Source organism: Micromys minutus (assembly GCF_963924665.1).
Source record: "Micromys minutus genome assembly, chromosome: 29".
Classification (NCBI taxonomy): Eukaryota; Metazoa; Chordata; class Mammalia; order Rodentia; family Muridae; genus Micromys; species Micromys minutus.
The window spans coordinates 23,653,945-23,670,869 of record NC_137964.1 but is presented as its reverse complement, the minus strand read 5'-3'; the positions used below and the strand labels follow the sequence as shown (position 1 = coordinate 23,670,869).

Genomic DNA, 16,925 nt, shown 5'->3' with positions numbered 1-16,925 from the left:
CCCAAGTGGCCCCAGGCTTCCCTGTCCAGACAAACTCACTGAACAAAAGGAGGGGAGCGCCCCGGTGACCCATAGGGTTAGGGTTAGATCTTGACGCTGGGTTCTTGGATCATTTGGTCCCTCACTGTAAATACCGCCGCCACCTTCCCCGGAAGGTTGCTGAGGTGCTTTTCTTGGAGTCTCAGGCCAGGTGAGGGACACTGCAATCCTCAATGGCCCGGCGGACAGCTGAGAGTCCTTGCTGAGGTAGGTGGCCGTGGACCCAAGTCAGCACCACCGGGGGGTGGGGGGCAGTGGCTTTTGCAGGCTGGAGACTTTGCAGTCCTCACCCTGTCCTGGCCCAGTGGGTGGCCGGGGGCGGGAGCGAGAGGCACGGGCGGAGGAGGGCGGGAGGGGGCGGCGCCTGGGAAAGGAGGCTCAGCTGGCGGCTGGAGGCGTCGGGAGCGGGTCTCAGCTGGAGCCGCAGGCCGGAGCCTCCTTGTCTCTCCACTAGCCCAGTGGTGGCGGGGACCCGAGCTGTTGGGGCCCGTGCCCCGCGCCCGCCAGTCATGGTGGGTCACCTGCATCTGCAGGCCATGGGGGACACGCGGGAGCAGAGCCGCGACGGCTTGCTGGACAGTCCCGACTCGGGACTGCCCCCCAGTCCCAGTCCTAGCCCACCTTTCTACGCCCTGTCGCCGGCCACCCTGGACACCCGTGCCACCACTGAAGCTCCAGCGGTAAGACCTGGGGATCCAGCAGTGGGAGGGCCATGCAGAATCCATCTCATCCCTTCTGAGGCAGATGTAGATGGAGTGGCACTGAGCTCACCAGGACCTAAAGGCTGGGAGTTTCGGGGTGGGTGCTGGCAGGCAGGAGAACAGTGTAGTATCCCGATGCCCCAAGTCTACTGACTTCCAGGGGGGGGGGGCTGTTGTGGCTATCTGTCCGTGGGTCCCGTCGCTGCCGCCGCCTCCTACCTTGTTGACCTCCCACGGCTGCTAAATGGAGACATTTTTGAAAACGCAGCTGGGGTTGAAAGCCATCATGGGCTTCGGCTTGTGGGTGTCCCCGAGGTTGGGACTCTAGGGGTCAGACATGCTTGCTCAGGTGGCTCGGGTGATGGGGCAGAGAGAACAATTTGAAGGACTGGCTGAAGAGGGGATAGGTTGTACATGAGCCCTGTGGCACGTCTCCATCCCTGTGGCTTGATGGCCTCCACTGGATGTGTTAAGGACTCTCCCGCCAACAGGGTGCTGTGAGCATTTGAGGCTCTAAGCAAAGTCCTGCCTTTCGTCCTCCTCCAGGCATAGAACTGACCCAGGGCACAATTTGGCTGCCAGAACTTTTATTTAAATCTCCCCCAGGCGACTCAAGCATGCAAGGAAGTTTGAAGCCTGTCTTGTGTTGAACTTCTGTCTCTTTTGGGAGGGTGGGTGGAGCGATCAAGGACTTTAGAAGATAATATAAGTGAGTGGTGCTGTTCAGGGGTGTGGGGGGGGGGGAGGTAAACTTGGAGCTGCTATAGGCCAGCCCTCCTACAGCAGAGGATCACCTGGTGTGGGTATGATGGGGAAGAAATTCCAGGGGATATTTTGGGGGACAGAGAGAAGGCACCAGGAAGAGGTTGCTCCAGTTCCGTGTGACCCAGAAGCCTCCTTCTGCAGGGCATTCTGGATACTTCTCATGCCTCCTGGGCCAGCCTGAGGCGGGTGTGGGAACAGCAATGCCTGGCTCACCAGCCTGGCTCCCGCTGCTGTTACTGCTTCCTTCGCTGGCTAAGTAGGTGCCAGCTATGAGCTATACTGCCCCGGTCTGTGACTTTGTCTGGACAGGGAAACCTGGGGCCATACTGAACAGCACCTGGTAGATGGCATTTCCCTCATACCAGGTATGGGTCTCTCCCACTTCTGTGCTCAATTCTGGGAATGTTTGCTTGCCTTTGCTCCCCAAGTTCTGGAAGAAGTTGAGGCACAGATAAGGCTAGGAAGTTGCCCACATCTGCCCCGCAGAATAGAACCAGGGAACCTGGCTCCAGTATACATATAAATCTGCCCTGGTTTTCACTATGTATCTTAACGGCCTTTTGATTGTTTAAACGGAAAAATTAAATGTGTGAGGTCCAGGTGCTCCTTTTCATCAGGAGAGGAGTCAGTAGCCATGGCAACCTTGCCTCGGGTTTGAGGCCCCAACCATGGCCCTGCCCACTTACCCATCTACCAGTAACTACCTACTAGGGTTCCCACCTTCTTGAGTTCCCCCTTACTCTATTGTCTAAATTCAAACATCCTGTTCCCCTCAGAGGCCCTTGGGTAGGCAGGATGACAATTGCCAATCAATTGGTTGGTCTATTGTGTGGGACAAAAGAAGGCTGCCCACATCTTGGGGAGCCAGTTTCAACTGGAAGAAGCTACAGGAAGGTGGTCAGGTGTCCCCTGGTCTCCTCAGAGCTAGTTTCACTGTGTGACACAGAGCCAGGAGTGACTGGCTACCCTGACTACTATGGACAATCAGGGAATGACACCTCAGAAAACCAAAGCAAACCTGAGAGTGGGTTTGTGGTAGATAAGGCTAAAATGTGTCTCAGTATAAGATGGCATATGCCAATGTCCTGTGGTAGAGCCTAGAGAAGAAGAGGAGGGTCTGGGCCAGGCTCTATGAGGCTAAGCTGAGGCTGGAAACGAATGATTTGTTTTTGTTAACATAGGCTTGTGTCTTTTATTTAAAAAAAAAAAAAATACCATGAGCTCTCAGGACCCCACAAATTAGAAGCCTCTTTCAGAGATTGTGTGTAGTGCTAAGTCGCCGTGTGTGTGTGTGTGTGTGTGTGTGCATGCGTGCGCGCATGCATGTTTTGCCCTCCCACACAGCCCCATGAGAACAAGATATATTGGTTGGAATGGGGGCTGTTTGCCTGCTACCTTCACCCCAAGAATGCTCAGCCATCCAGACGGGACTGAGCGGAAAGCAGACTGACCCTGGCTGCCACGCTGGGCTCCCAAGCTGGACTTCTGTGCCAGATGATAAACATCAGGTGCCCCCCCCATCCTTTCATCACAGAGCTGTGGTGTGTGGGGCAGACGTGGCGGGGAGCCAGGTCCTGCTGGCTGAGAACAGGTCTGTGTCAGAAACAGGCTCCCAACACTTGACAGTTTGGGCACCAACTACTCCCGCACCCCCCTGTCCTGCACACCCCTCCTCATCTAGTTTTATGTCCCACAGGGGACTACTAGTGGCTTTTGGGATCTGACCTGGGGCAGCTCTCAACGTCATTTACTTAGGCCACAGCCCCCTGTGTGTGTGGAGGTGGGGCTCACTGTTGAATGACAGGTGGTGACAAGAAGCAGAGTGGGTTAGACTCCACCTCTCCAGGGTCTCCTAGTTAATTCACAGGAAAGCCTGGCTTCAGGACAGGCTAGACTTCTTCTGATGACACCCTGGACTATCAGGAAAGGCTGCTTCCTCCCCTCAGGTGGGTGCAGATCTGGGCCCTGGTCCGAGCAGGGAGGGAAGGGCATGGTGGATGTGACTCCTTTGGGGGGCCTTCTGTTGTGTTTTATTAAAAAAAAAAAAAAAAAAGCTAAGGATATGTTTGGTAGAGCGAGGTGTGGTAAGGTGGGAGGGGTGCCTCTGTGGGCCCATGCTGAGGCATTCCTTCCCCATGAGGGACCGGCCACACGATGGTATAGTATGGAAGAGGGTATTGGAGGGTGAGTAGAGATGGGGGGGGCAGGAAGGAGGGAAGGCCAGCCAGGAACTTGTGGAAAGAGGGGGTGGGGACAGAAAGAAACTGAGGAGGGGCCTAACAGCCCACTTTCGAGTAAGCCAGGCAACTTTCTATGAGGCCTAGTGCCCAAGTCAGGAAGGATGGACGGACAAGGCTCAGTAGACCCCGAGGCCAAGGCAAGGTGTCTATATGGACTGCTGTGGAACAGGGCCAGTGTGTGGGGCGGGTGGAGGCGTCTGTTTGCAGATCTGCCAGGACCTCCTTCCAGCCGGGTCTGTTTAACCTCAGTGGTGGGTTGGTCTCCAGTGGATTTGCCACCTGGTTTCCAGAGTCTGGGCCCCATGGTTAGGGTTCCTGCTGGGAAGAGCCTCACCTGGAGCTTCAGTGTAAAAGGACAGGCCACACCCTGACAGGAGTCTAGGGACCCCACAAGCAGCCACCTTCTGGGCTGGTTGGGATGGCTATCTCTAAGGTACCACAGACAGGGTGGCTCAGAACAGAAGCCACCCTCTCATGGGTCTGGAGGCCGTACAACCAGAATCAAGGCCCAAGTAGGGATCCCTCCATGACTGGTGAAAACCATTCCCAGCTTCTGGTGGTAATCCATAGGTCTGTGGTTTCTTGCAGCAAGGTGTGGCTTTTGGGGGGTGGTGTCGGGGGGTACTCTGTGGCGTACTGTGATGCAGAAGCAATCTCTACCTCCATCTTCATCCAACTCCGTTCTTAATCAAACAATTAGTGCAGGGCGACCTCATACCTTTGGAGACCACATGGCTGTTCCACTTACAGCAGGGGGTCAGGATTCAGCTATCGCTGTGGGGACCCCTTGAGGTGGCCTTTCCCTTCAATCATACCGCTCTGTGGCTGTTTCCCCGGCAGCCCCTGCCTTGGGTTGTTATGGCTCCTCTGGTCTACAGAATGAGAAACTCCATTTAAAACAAACCAGAAGCGGCCAAGGGTGTCTCTGATCCCTTGCAAGGTCTCCATGTAACATTGTTTGTGGGGACGGGGGTGAGAGGGCACGAGTCTCTCTCTAGCAGCAACCCACTGGGGTGTTTCCCCCCTTCACAGATTGGGTTGGTCTAATGATTTTCACTATTTTGGCCCCATGGCTGCACCCATTCTGTGTCTTGGTTCAGCTAGGCTAGACCACTCCTGGGTGGGGCTGTCTCTGTATGGCACCTGGTTCTCTGCCACACTGTGTTATCGCTCCCGGTGGCTTTGGGTTTTTCCCAGGGTGGCAAGCCCCATGTCACTGTATCTCCAGGCAGCCAGTGGTGTTTACCATCACTGGGCTGGGCAGTCAGTGGCTCATTATGTTCAGAACCGCAGCCCTTTGCCCCGTTGAGGTTAGCTAGCTCTGGTCCCCTCCTCGCCCCTCTGACCATGGCTCTCTGCAATCAGCAAAGCTGGGGTCAGGGCCAGCTAGGGGCTCCCTAATAATTGGTAGGTGCCCTCAGACTTTTCTTCCCCGCTGTCCTAGCTCTTCCTGATGTCCCAGAGCTGCAGTGGGGGGGGGGGGGCAATGAAATCTCTGGGAACTGGCCATCCTTCAGCCCTAGTGTGGATCCCATTGCAGTTGGCACATTTCAGGCCACAGATGCACACCGACGCCCTGCCAGCTGCAGTCAGAGAGGTCTCAGTTTACCTCCCATGCACGTCTGGTACCCACAGAGACCCAGCAGGGAGCATCAGTCCCCTGGAACTCGAGTTGGGTGTTTGTGAGCCAGCACCAGGATGCTGGGAACCGAACCCGGGTCCTCTGCAAAAGCAGTTAAGTGTTCTTAACCAGCTAAGCATCCTGCAGCCCCTTGGAGAATCTCTTTCAAGCAGGACTACTGAACCCTGGGTGGCCACCGGTCTGGGATTCTCTGTGCTCTAGGAAGGCCCAGCAAGGCAGATGCTGTGATGTGTAGACAAAGTCTAGGGCCATGTGCTCACCATCGTGTCCCTGGGGTGATAGGGCCCCACCCCCAAAGTCACTATAGAACTTATACCCCAACCTCTGGGGGGGGGGCATTGCTTCTTACCCCAACGCAGTTTTTCTTGTGGTCTCTGCAGATTCTACAGGCTGTAAGGTGAGATGTTCTCAGAATAACCCTTAGCCAGGGTTTTGACTGCAGAAACCATCTACAGGGAGTACTTAGTGGCTGCCACTCACTTCCCTTGGCATCTAGTCCTGGAATCCTATGGGACATGTCCAGGACACCTGGGCTCTGTCCTATCTCTTGGGGCCTTCAGCCTGTGGGCAGCTGAACTGTGTACCCTTGAAGAGCTGGCTCCTCCACTTGAATTGTTTTGTCTTGACTGGCAGTCCTGCTGGACATGGGGCTGCTGCAGGTTGGTCAAGGTCCAGGAAGTAGCCAAGAGTGTTGGGTTCCACCCCCCCCCCCTTTTACCTCAGTCCGTCTTGAGGTTCTCATGTAGCCCAGGATGGCCTTGAACTCTATGCATCTGAAGATGCCCTTGAATTGTGGGCCTCCTGATCATACCTTCTGCCCGCTAGGATTGCGCGTGCGCGGGGGGGGGGGGCATTTATGGGGTTCTGGAATTAGAGACCTCATGGCACGGAAGGCAATCATTCTAATGCCCATGAGTCTTTTTTCCCATTCCAGATGAACCAAAGAGGGGCAGCGGGCTGGGGATATGCAGCCAAATGCCTGTATCTAAAGCCTTAGTCCGTGTTCACGTTTTCTCCTCCAAGGCCACATGGACTCCGTGCTGTGCTCAGGGAACAGTAGCTAATCACCAGACTGATTCCCCCAGTGTGCATCTGGGGAGACACCAAGCTGCAAGCAGCCCCTCTGGTAGTATTTCCCTAAGCACCTCATCTGGGAGCTTGGTGGCACGGAGCGCAGTGCTGATGTCTCTTGATCCTGAGGCTGCATGGGGTTCCATGGGCGACAGACTGACTCAGGGACTATATGGTAATCTCACTTAGGGGGCTGTTGGGTGAAGACAGGCATGCCCTACCCTCATGAGGTCACACACAGGCATATGGTATGCCTGTCTGCTCTCCCCCCCCCCCCAGTACTGTGGGTTGTATACAAATAGAGGTCCCCTCCCCTCTGCCATTTCTTCTCCCAGGCCACTTCCCTCTTCCAAAATCCCCCAGCCCTGGAGATGAGGTCCAGGCTGCTGCCCGTGTTCTTTGGGGAGAGCATCGAGGTGGACCCAGAACCTGCACATGAAATCCGGTAAGTAGGCCAAGAGCAAGGCGGGTGGGTCCTAGGTGGGAGCATCCTGCAGAGATGGGTGCAGGGTGAGGGACAGAGCCCACCTGGCTGGAGGGAGGCGGGGCCATGTCTGGCTGTGTGCAGACAGCCAGGCTGGCCCTCAACTCTTACCCCTCCCTGGTGCTGGTCCTTTGGAGAGCACTCAGTGCTGGGCATCAAAACAGAAACCAGGGAAGTGGCATTGATGTCACTGAAGGGGAACCACCCACCAGAAGGGGCTGTTGGCTACTTTCAGGAGGTTTTCTTATGGTAAAGTTGGGAGTAGACTATAGGGAGCACTTGCTCTGCTCTCCCACATGACCTTTGACATGGTTGGCCCCTGAATACTGAAATATGGTTCAATACCACATATTCCTCTGTGGTCACAAAGCCACCACCCAAATAGAAAGTATTACCCCAATCTGTCCTTTTCTTGCCCCTCCCCCCAATTTAGGGTCCAGCTTGTCACTCTATAGTCTCCCTGCTGGGATTTTGACCCGTCAAGGGGTTTCTGTGTAAGGCTAGCTCACCCCCTTCGTTACTGTCCTCCCCAGCTGCAACTCTGAGGTCACCTATGCCTCAGAGAGATACTTCCGTGACAAGATCTTCTACGCTCCGGTGCCCACGGTCACAGCCTACAGTGAGACCATCGTGGCGGCGCCAAACTGTACGTGGCGGAGCTACCGCAGCCAGCTGACCCTGGAGCCACGCCCACGGGCCTTGCGCTTCGGAAGCACCGCCATCATCTTCCCCAAACTGGCCCGCAGCTCCTTCCGCACCACGCTGCACTGTAGCCTCGGTCAGCCCCGGCACTGGTATTCCTCCAGCCTGCAGCTGCGAAGGTGCAGGGACCCTGCGCCCAGTCCTAGCTGCCCCGATGTACTCTGAAGAGCCTAGTGGCAGAGGAGGAGCTGAGTGTGGGAGAGGTCCAGGAAAGATGGCCAGGCTGGCTGTGCCCGAGCTCCAGCCAAGAGGATTCTGTGAATGCATCTTTCATTAGCCTTGTCAGGCGCTATGGCCTTTAGGGAAGGACCAAGCATGTCCTGGTGTGCCCTTGAGGCAAAGACAACCCTAAGTACCACAGGGAACTCAGCCATGGTCTGGCTCTCAACCTCATTCTTGGAGAGGCTTCTTTCCAAAACAGGCCATTCAAAAAGTGCTCATCCAAACTGAGATGGCAAAGGCTAACCCAGAACACATTGTCTGCTGTGCACGGTACAACCCTCCAGGGCAGCCCATGTGTCCCCACAAGACACATTCCCGACTAGCTTAGAACTCTTGAGCCTCAAAGCCTTCTGGCAGGTACCCAGGGAGGCTTCAAAGCTAATGATGGGATATCGCCAGTAACTGCCTATGGCAGGGCTCAGAACCCCATGAGAAACTGCTTTTCTTCACTTCCCATTCTTGCTTGGGATAGATCTTAACAGCTATACCAGTTCCTGCTCACAACCTGGACCTGTCCCATGGTGCCCAGGGTAAATGAGTCCCAGAGACCACTTAGAGATAGATGGAGGTGTCCCTTTGCCTAAACTGTCCGGTTGCTGGAAAATCTGCCTACTGCCTCTTTGGTGGCCCAGAGGGAAGGAACACTCTGTGAGGCAAACAGAACCCAAATGACTAATAGATTTCTGACAATCTATTAGATTGCCCAAGAACAGCATAAGAACTTAGTGAACTATCTTAAATAAAATGTACCTACACAGCCGGGATGCCCTGTTTCTAGATGCTCCTGGGGTGGGGGAGGGAAGCCGGATATGCCTGTACCCACTTTTCTTCCTGCCTGGCTTTCCTGCTCCTGGGGCAGAGGGAGGAACTAGAGATTTATCCTCCATGTATGCCAGCCTAATGTCAGCCTCCGTCTCTTACCCTAAGAGGCCCGAGTGTGCTAGGTAAGGGTCCAATCACCATTACAGTCATAAGCCACAACTGGCTTCCCAAGCTGAGGACTGTAACCTGTTTGAGAATACAGGGTCCTCAGGCCCCCAACTACAATATGCAGAGTTTGGGAAAGCCCCACATCCCAAGTATACCCCTCAGCAGTTCACCTGTCCTGTGGTCATCAAGGGGACCTAGAGATCAGGAGAATGAGGTGCCAAGTCTAAGTGGATTCAGTCTCACCTTGGGGGTCTCACCACCTTAAGGTCACATTTCCAGCTGCCTTGCCCTAGGGTGCTTTGTGTTAAATGACCTTTCACCGGTCCCTCTAGTACCAGGGAAGACCGCAGAGTGCCACCTGCTTCCAGGGTAGTAAGGCTGACAATCAGAAGGTGCCCAGTGCCAGTAGGCCCCCTTTTTCATTTCTGGGACATGGTTTTACCACGTAGACAAGGCTATCCTTGAAATCACAGAGAGCCATCTACCTCTGCCTCCCAAGTGCTGAGATTAAAGGCATGCACCACCAAGCCCAGCTTGTGGGTAATGCTTCTTTATGCCATGTGTGAAAAACCTGTAGTGTTCATACCTTCAGTAAACCTGATGAATTCCACTTTTGCCAGCCGGACTTGTGCCCTAGCTCTCTGGACACCTTGCCGTCTCCCTGGGCAGTAGAGAACCCTGGTCTCGAGCCAGGGCCTGTTTATTCCCCCAGTCACCGCATCTCCAAAAGGGGTGGGGTTGGGGAGAGGAGTGCCCAGGAAGGGTCTATCTAGGACTCAGAGATCCCGATGGAAGCCACTGCTGGGTCCCCACAGCTCCCTGGAGAATCTGTACCAACTGACGGGCTCTCGTGTTGGCCATGTTAGCCCCTCACATGGCATGGTCTCAGATCCCTAGACTAGCTGCCAAGGATGAGGGCCGGTGTCCTTCCACACAGGCCACACACGGCTTTCTTCCCTCAAGCTTCCAGAAACCTGTACACCTTGTAACTTACCTTGTCCATAGCTGGAAAAGAGCTAAGGCCTCCGCCATCACCATGCTGGTCTGAGACACCACCCCAAGCTCTACTGGCTGGGCCTCTTACCATAACCCTTGCCCTTGAGCCTCGCTGACCCACCTTGTAGAGTGTTTTCCACTAGGCTTGGAGCGAGCTCTCTCTACCTTCCTCTTTGTAAGCCCAAACCACTCTAATTTTAGAAAACCAGTCATGGTTTTTCTCACAAATTTCCTTGTCCCCACCCTGGCTTTTAAGTATCTCTGATCAGGCCTTGACTCACTTTCCCCATACCCACAGCCTGCCTTGGTCTGTGTTGTTTGTGAATCAAGCCCAGGGAACCAGTGTGTATCTGACCGGTGGGCTGAACTCTCCTTTGGGGACGGGGTCAGGCTATATCTGGCTTGATGCAGGATTAGATCTCTCTGTATTAAGAAACCCAGGCGAGAGCAGGGGTCTTCTTGGAGAAGGGTGGACCCTGGCTGCACGTCGCAGTGTGTCCGGATGTCTTCCTGGGAGATGAGGGTGAAAGGGGTCGGGTGGAGGGGAGGACATGCTAGGGGACAGAAGAGCTGCAAGCTCTGCCTCCACTTCTGTCTGGGCCTCAGAAACAGACAATGGAGCCACGGTTTCATGTCTGACAGGCAGAGATGAGGCTGGAGCAGACAATGGGGACAGTTCAGATCAGCTCTATTCTGGTGGCAGCCAAGGGACACCACACCATGAACTGGTAGTACAGTAGTAGCAAAGCAACCTGTCTGTCCAGGTGGAGCTGGTTGTGTCCGGGATGAGGTCTATACCACCACCTGGCTGCTGGCTCCTGTATTGCAGTCTGGACGCAGGCTGAGCCCTGCCAAGCCAGCCTGGTACAGGCCTGCCTGTTGGCTACTTGTGTCTGCTCCTGGCACTTCACAGGGCAACTTAGTCCCTGGAGGAAGCACAGGCCTCTCCACACTCCAGCTAGGATATCCAAGGCAGCTGGGGATAGTGCTACACACCTCCACTGGAACGGATCTTTTCCATGCCCTCGAGCTTTCTTTCAGTCAGACTCCTGTCCATGGCTGCTTCAGATCCCTAGGATGCTCCCAGTTATGGAACCCCTTTCTCTTCAGGACCCAGCAGCCCTCACTCACCTGCCAGGAGAGCCAAGGTGGGTTTCCTTCTGGAGACCTGGGACCATCTGTCATAGCATCCCTGCTCGCCCAGGCTCAGAGCTGAGGATCAGGGTAAGGCAGGCCTTGGCAGAAAGAGTACGAGTCTGCCAGATGAAGACTGGTACGGGCCTGCACGGTTGCTTCACCACATCCCTCTCATCGAATGGCCGGCTCTGAGGGCACTAAACCAGCCACTTGCGGCGACGAGGGCAAGAGTTCAGCCCAAGTCAGTAGGGAAGCACCCAGCGAGGGGAGCCTTCTTCCTTGTAGCAAAGGATGTCTGATGCCTTCGCAGACCAACTGTCAAACTAGCTCTAGAGCCAGGTGACAGGTTGGGGACAGCACGCTGGAGAGCCACAACATGTGCAGAGGGTATGGATGGATGTAAAGGCCCCGGGCCGAAGCCAATCAACTGTCTCAGCTTGAAGGCTGGAAGCCCCCCTCAGGCCTGCTACGAGAGGCAATGTTATGGTTGGTTTAAATATCACCCTGTCAGAAACGAGGTGGGTGTGGAGCCTCACCCGAAGAGCTGTCCCGATGGCTTCAATTGCGGGTGGTGCCTTCAGGCAGCAGGCAGATAAAGAGGGCTTACTAGGGAGATCACTTTGCCCTCTGCTCAGAGTGGCTTCGCCTCATCGAGGTCACTGCCAACTTCGTGGCCAATAGTACAACCTGGTGGACTGGGGACCAGCGGCTCCCTAGAAACCTTCTGGGCTCCCAGGTGTCAGACTGAGACAACTGAGGCACCCTGCCTGTATACTATACTCAGTGATTGAGGGTCATAGCCCTGCAGGGAGAGGAAAGGTGTTCTGGGTCAACTCAGGCATTCAGGTCCAAGGACCAAGCAAACTGTTTTGTTCTCAGCATCTTGGGTGGGGCTTGCCTGTTATTACTATTTCAAAGAGATTTCCAGATGACCCAGGGTTCAGTTCCAGGCACCCACACTGGTGTGTCACAACCATCTGTCTCCAGTCTGATCTCTGCAGATACCAGGCATATATGTGGTGCAGCTATGCCTACAAACATTAATACACATGACAAGCATTTTTAAAAGCTTATTCTTAATAAATTCTGACACACACACACACACACACACACACACACACACACACACACACACTCCTCTGAGCAGTGGTTCCCCTTAGAGGTCACACATACTAGCTATCCAATCATATTTACATTACGATAACAGTAGCGAAATCAATTATGAAGTAGCCATGAAAATAATTTTATGGCGGGGGTGGGGAGGTCACCATAACATAAGGAACTGTAGTACTAAAGGGTCATAGAATCAGAAAAGTTGGGGACCACTGCTCTAGAGAACCCTGACTCAAACTAGGTAGCAGTGTGGCCTTTTGAGTTTCTTAGCTCAAACCCAAAGAGGTAGGTGTGGTCATCTTGGTCAGGCCCAAGAACTTAGGGCTGACACAACATAACAGGCGGGATAAATACCGTGCACAGCGAGACGTAAGAATCACCCAGGACATCCTCACTGTGGGTGTGAATGCTGGACATTTACACTCACAAGCAAGAACACCAGAGGCTAAACCACCGGTAAGTAGCCCAGTGCCTGCTACAAGACAGTGATGCTCACCATATAAACACCACACACACACTGTCACCGTGGAGGAGAATGCTTGCCCCCTTCACCACAAGTGTAAAAACGACCATGCTCCTGTTACGGGTCTGAACACCCAGGAGCTTCTCCACTGACAGGAACACCTCCACATGGTCACCACGTACGAAGCACCTGCCGACTTCCCCACTAGTGTGAACACCCCTGTAAGGTGTGACTGAAGAACTAACGGATTACCCGTGGATGTGAGCATCCAGCATGGTCTCCACACGAGTGCCTGGTGGCTTCCTCATATCCATGAATACAGGAGACCCTCTGGTGGCACTGGTTACCTGTTGCCTGCTGCCCAGTGAGAAGCAGATAGAAGCTTTGTAACTTGAGTATAATTTTCTTTTTAATTGAACAACATGTGTAAATGACAGAATGCCGCCGTGCACAGATAGCGGCCACAGAATACGCATCAAGTCCATTCTGCCCAAGGAAGGGAGGGGGGAAGGGCACAGTGCCCCGTGCCGGAGCCCCTGCCCCCCAGTCCTGCGTATGGTGGGGCCATCGCCTTGGCCGGCACATGCCTCTGGAACAGTAAGCAGAGACCAAAGCACAGCGGCAGTACGGGCGAGTCCTTCCTTGTGTGAAACCTTTGAATTAACTCATTGAAGGTATCAAAAATATACCCTGTAAGCCAACACCATTTACACCTGCCTTCCCTCCTGTTGCCACGACGACAGGTCAGGAACGATCCAGTTCCTGCAAACATCCGTGCCCCGCCACGTCTAGCCCCTTGTGCACCCACCTGGTCTGATGGGCTCCCAGTCTTGTGGGCTGGGTGGCCTTTGGGAACTGCGATGACAGCGTTGGGGCAGGATAAGCTGGGAACGTCTGTCTGTCCAGAGCGCGAGCGGGCTGGGGGCAGAGGGAGGGGCAGGGCCGCGAGTTCAGCTTAGACTTTGGTTCCAAATGCGTTAAGGGGCGAGGCAGTGGCATGGAGGTGCCTGGTCATCCTGTGTTGGGTCCCCGCTGCCCCAGATGCACGCGTGCAACTGACACACGATCGTTGTACCCCACTCCCGGCCCGCTGGCCTCCCCTCCTGTCCACTCCCCTCTCGAGCACCAGGTAAACATCCCCTGAGTGTAAGGTCACTGCACAGGGCCAGCCCGGGTCGGGAGTCTTAGTTAAGGCTTTAGACAGGCAGGATGCCAGCTCTGAATGGACAGATGAGTGGACAAACGGACGGATGGACGCGCAGGCAGACTCAGGGGCTCCTTCCTCAGTCGGGGGAGTCGGCAGCTGTCTGCTCCATGCTGGGCTGCTTCTGCCTCGTGCAGGGACCTGGCACCGCTCCCCCCCAATTTGTGGTCACTCGCTGTCCGAGAGCGTCTCGTACTGTGAACACAGCAGTGGCTTGGGCTCCTCATCCCAGGCGTGGTGGGGACCAGCTAGGGGCCCGCTGCCTGCGGCAAGGCCAGGTGGGGGCGGGGAGGCCATGACACCTGCCTGTAGCCTCATAATCAAAGGGTTGTAGGGGAATGGCGTGGACCCTGCGGGGAAAGATGGGAGAGTGCAGGAGAGGGTTCTACAAGCAGTGCAGCCACCTCAGGAACCTGTCTACCACATGAGACACTAGAACCTGGCTTCTTAGGCCAGCACCATTCTCCTCTACCTTGGAGATTCTCAAAACTGGCCCTCTCCCTTTGCCTCTGTGCTTGACAGCTCTTCCACCTTTTGACTGGACTGTGGTAACCTTTCCATTTCTCCTTTTGTTCTGTTTTCTACTGCCTTCTACTTTCCTGTCAGAATCCTAGAGTGCCTGGCAGGCTCCCCTGAATGACCAAAACATGTCTGGAAGGCCTGGCCAACTGTACCAGACCCTCTGATATGTTGCTTTCTATATCCTTCCTTGCTAGGTGGGGACCAGGGACCGCCTCCTCTGGGTAGCCTGGGTAACCCCATGTCTGTCCCTCTGCCCCTAGCTGATGCCCACCTGCAGATGAGGGCCGGTCCTCCCACACACGGTTGGTGAGTGGTGTTCGGCGATTGCAGTCCCCCTCCGAGTGTACTGAGGAGACAGAAGGTGGTCGATCTCCAGACGCCAGGCCTGGCGCTGGCGACTTGGCTTTCCGGCTGCTGGGTCTGCCAGAAACCTTGGCTTTACCACCACCACCTGCAGGGAACAAAGTAGGCAGGGGCTGAGTCGGATGGTGTTGATGGTAGGACAACCCATCACCAGCACTGGGGCAGCAGGGCTGAGTCTGCCTTGGGGAGCCACCTGTCTCCTAGGACCCCAAGACCAAAAACTAGTGAGAGAAACCCTGAGCCAGGAGGCTAAGAGGTCAACCAGATGGCCAGAGCCAGCCCTTAGCATAGAGAAAAGAGGAACATTTACTGAGAGAGGTTGATGACTATTCTCTTAGGAGCCCCCACCAGGACTGTACCCCTCACTGAGGACTGTCAGATCTTGGCTGGATGACAGACGTTTGCTGCCTAAGACAGCACTCAACTGTGCTAGACTGAAGGCTCTACCGAGAGAGGGCCAGTCTGACTCTAGAAGGGGATAGCAGAGCACCTCTTTGCTTGTGTCTCTGCCTGGAAACGGCCAAGTGCTGAGGGGCATTGAAAGAGTGGGGAGCTGGCCTTGTGCTGCCTGACCTTCAAGGGGTCATGCCCACACTCGCCTTTTCCCAGCAGCCCTGTCCACACAGCAGGGGAGGAAGGGGCAGGGATGTGGGGAGTGGTGTGAGCACGGGAAAAGCAGCAGAGCTGGGGGCGAGGGGGCGCGCCCTCCGCAACATGGGGTGTCAGACCAGCTTTGAATTAGCAAACTAGATGTGAAACACGCACAAAAATAAGGTCACAGGCTCCCAAGCTCGAGGGGGTAAGATGAGAGGGTTAACACCAGGGAAAGGAGGGACACAGCCGGGCGGGCGGGGGCAGGCCTGCAGACCTGGCGAGGTGAGTGCGTGGTCACTCCGTCCGTCAGCAGTGGTTATGGGCATAGCGGCAGCGGGCAGACTGGCACTGGCATTCAGAGGGTTAAAAGCATTGGCGCCGAGCGGCGGGGGCTCTTCCCACTGATCATATTTACCCATGAGTGCCTTTCTAATAATGGCCTCTAGCCCCATGTTGGTGCTGGCGTGTTCTTGCACCGCCTGGCTTCTACAGGTCATAAGGCCTGGGAGAGAGACAGACAGACACACAGGGGGGCAGGGGCCGGGGAGCCAGAGGGTTGCGAGAGATAGAATGAGGAGGGAGAAGAGAGAGAGACACAGTGAGCACACATCTGCAGAGCATTGTTCATCCCTCCAGCCCGCCTCTTTCTGTAGGGTGCTGATGGGGTTCCTGACTGTCCCTGGAGCTCATGGCTGTTTCAGGGAGGGGGGTCTGGGGCGGCTAGAGGGTCCCCAGTCCTACTCCTACTCTACACCCCAATCCCAGCTGAGGTTATTTATTTAATTTGACTAAAAACGGATGGCCTAAGAGCCAGGAGGAGGCTGTGCTAATGAGTCAAGCCAGAGCTAGGTGCTGGGGACGCGGGGGGCTGGGGGGGAATAGAACTCCAGCCAGGGTCTTCTGGTGGGTAGGTTCTAGGAAGGGATGTGGGGAAGGAAGATGACCAGAAAAAGGACCCCTGTCACCCCCCCTTTCCTCAAGGGGTTAGGGACCTCAGCCTGCCTGACTCCCCCTCCCCCCCCAAGCTAGGCTTGCCTCCCCTGCCCCATCTCTCCCCACAGGAGCCAGAGAAAGGTAGAGAGCTGGGCACAAGGGGTGGGTGGGGTCACAGCCATGCAGTTATGTGCGTGCGAGGACAGGGTAGCGCTTGACAGGTGAGGGGCCACTCCAGCCCTGGCTGGCCCAGCCCCATGACAAGGACAGAGTGGTCAAATCAACAAACTGGCTGCAGGAGATGTTTGCAGCCTCCACTGAGCCTCTACAAAGTCTCTCTGGTGCCGGCCCCCTCAACCCTCATGAATTGTGCTCTGGGACTTTCTGCAAACGCCAGGGTGGGCAGGTGTCTCTTTTCAGTGATGCTTCCAGAACCTCCAAAGGGCTGGGGCCTGATTAGCAGGCCTGGAAATCCAGCTATTTATGAAGCTAAGGCAGGAGTACAGCAAGCAGTGAATTTTCCAATCCATGCTATCCCGGGCAGCTGAGAAGACCTTCGCTCAGAGGAAGAGGGCTGGGCTATAGCTCACTACAGGACAGGACACTTACTCAGTGAGTGCAAGGGTCTCACTTCAATCCCAAGTACCAACACAAATGTTCCAAACCCAGACCAAAAAAAGAACAACCAAACACAGCCAAGCTAAATTAAATCAACCACCCCCCAAAACCAAACAAATGAAACAAAACAATAAAAACCTCAAATCACCACCATCAACAAAAATACAGATGATGACATCGTTGGCA

The 16,925-nt window shown here is 55.1% G+C and overlaps 2 protein-coding genes across 37 annotated transcripts in view; one reads left to right on the top strand and one right to left on the bottom strand.

The window, feature by feature from the left end:
- Positions 1–548: 548 nt before the first annotated feature.
- LOC308439403 (refilin-A) lies at positions 549–7,809 on the top strand (the record flags this gene model as incomplete). The annotated part of the gene is made up of 3 exons (XM_080941199.1): positions 549–719; positions 6,794–6,903; positions 7,476–7,809. 3 exons carry the CDS (start codon positions 549–551, stop codon positions 7,807–7,809), a joined length of 615 nt encoding a protein of 204 aa, XP_080797325.1.
- A 5,094-nt stretch (positions 7,810–12,903) lies between these two features.
- NCOR2 (nuclear receptor corepressor 2) overlaps positions 12,904–16,925 on the bottom strand; it is a 156,034-nt gene continuing 152,012 nt past the window's right edge. For 17 of the 36 annotated variants that reach the window (XM_080940899.1, XM_080940888.1, XM_080940895.1 and 14 more), the window contains 3 exons: positions 15,604–15,690; positions 14,503–14,682; positions 12,904–13,423 (listed from right to left, as the gene is read on the bottom strand). In XM_080940899.1, the coding sequence (XP_080797025.1) occupies positions 12,981–13,423; positions 14,503–14,682; positions 15,604–15,690 (710 nt within the window). In that variant the 3' untranslated portion in view covers positions 12,904–12,980. Of the gene's footprint in view, positions 14,060–14,502; positions 14,683–15,462; positions 15,691–16,925 lie in introns of all 36 variants that reach the window. The other 19 variants (XM_080940896.1, XM_080940900.1, XM_080940901.1 and 16 more) reach the window with 3 other exon arrangements.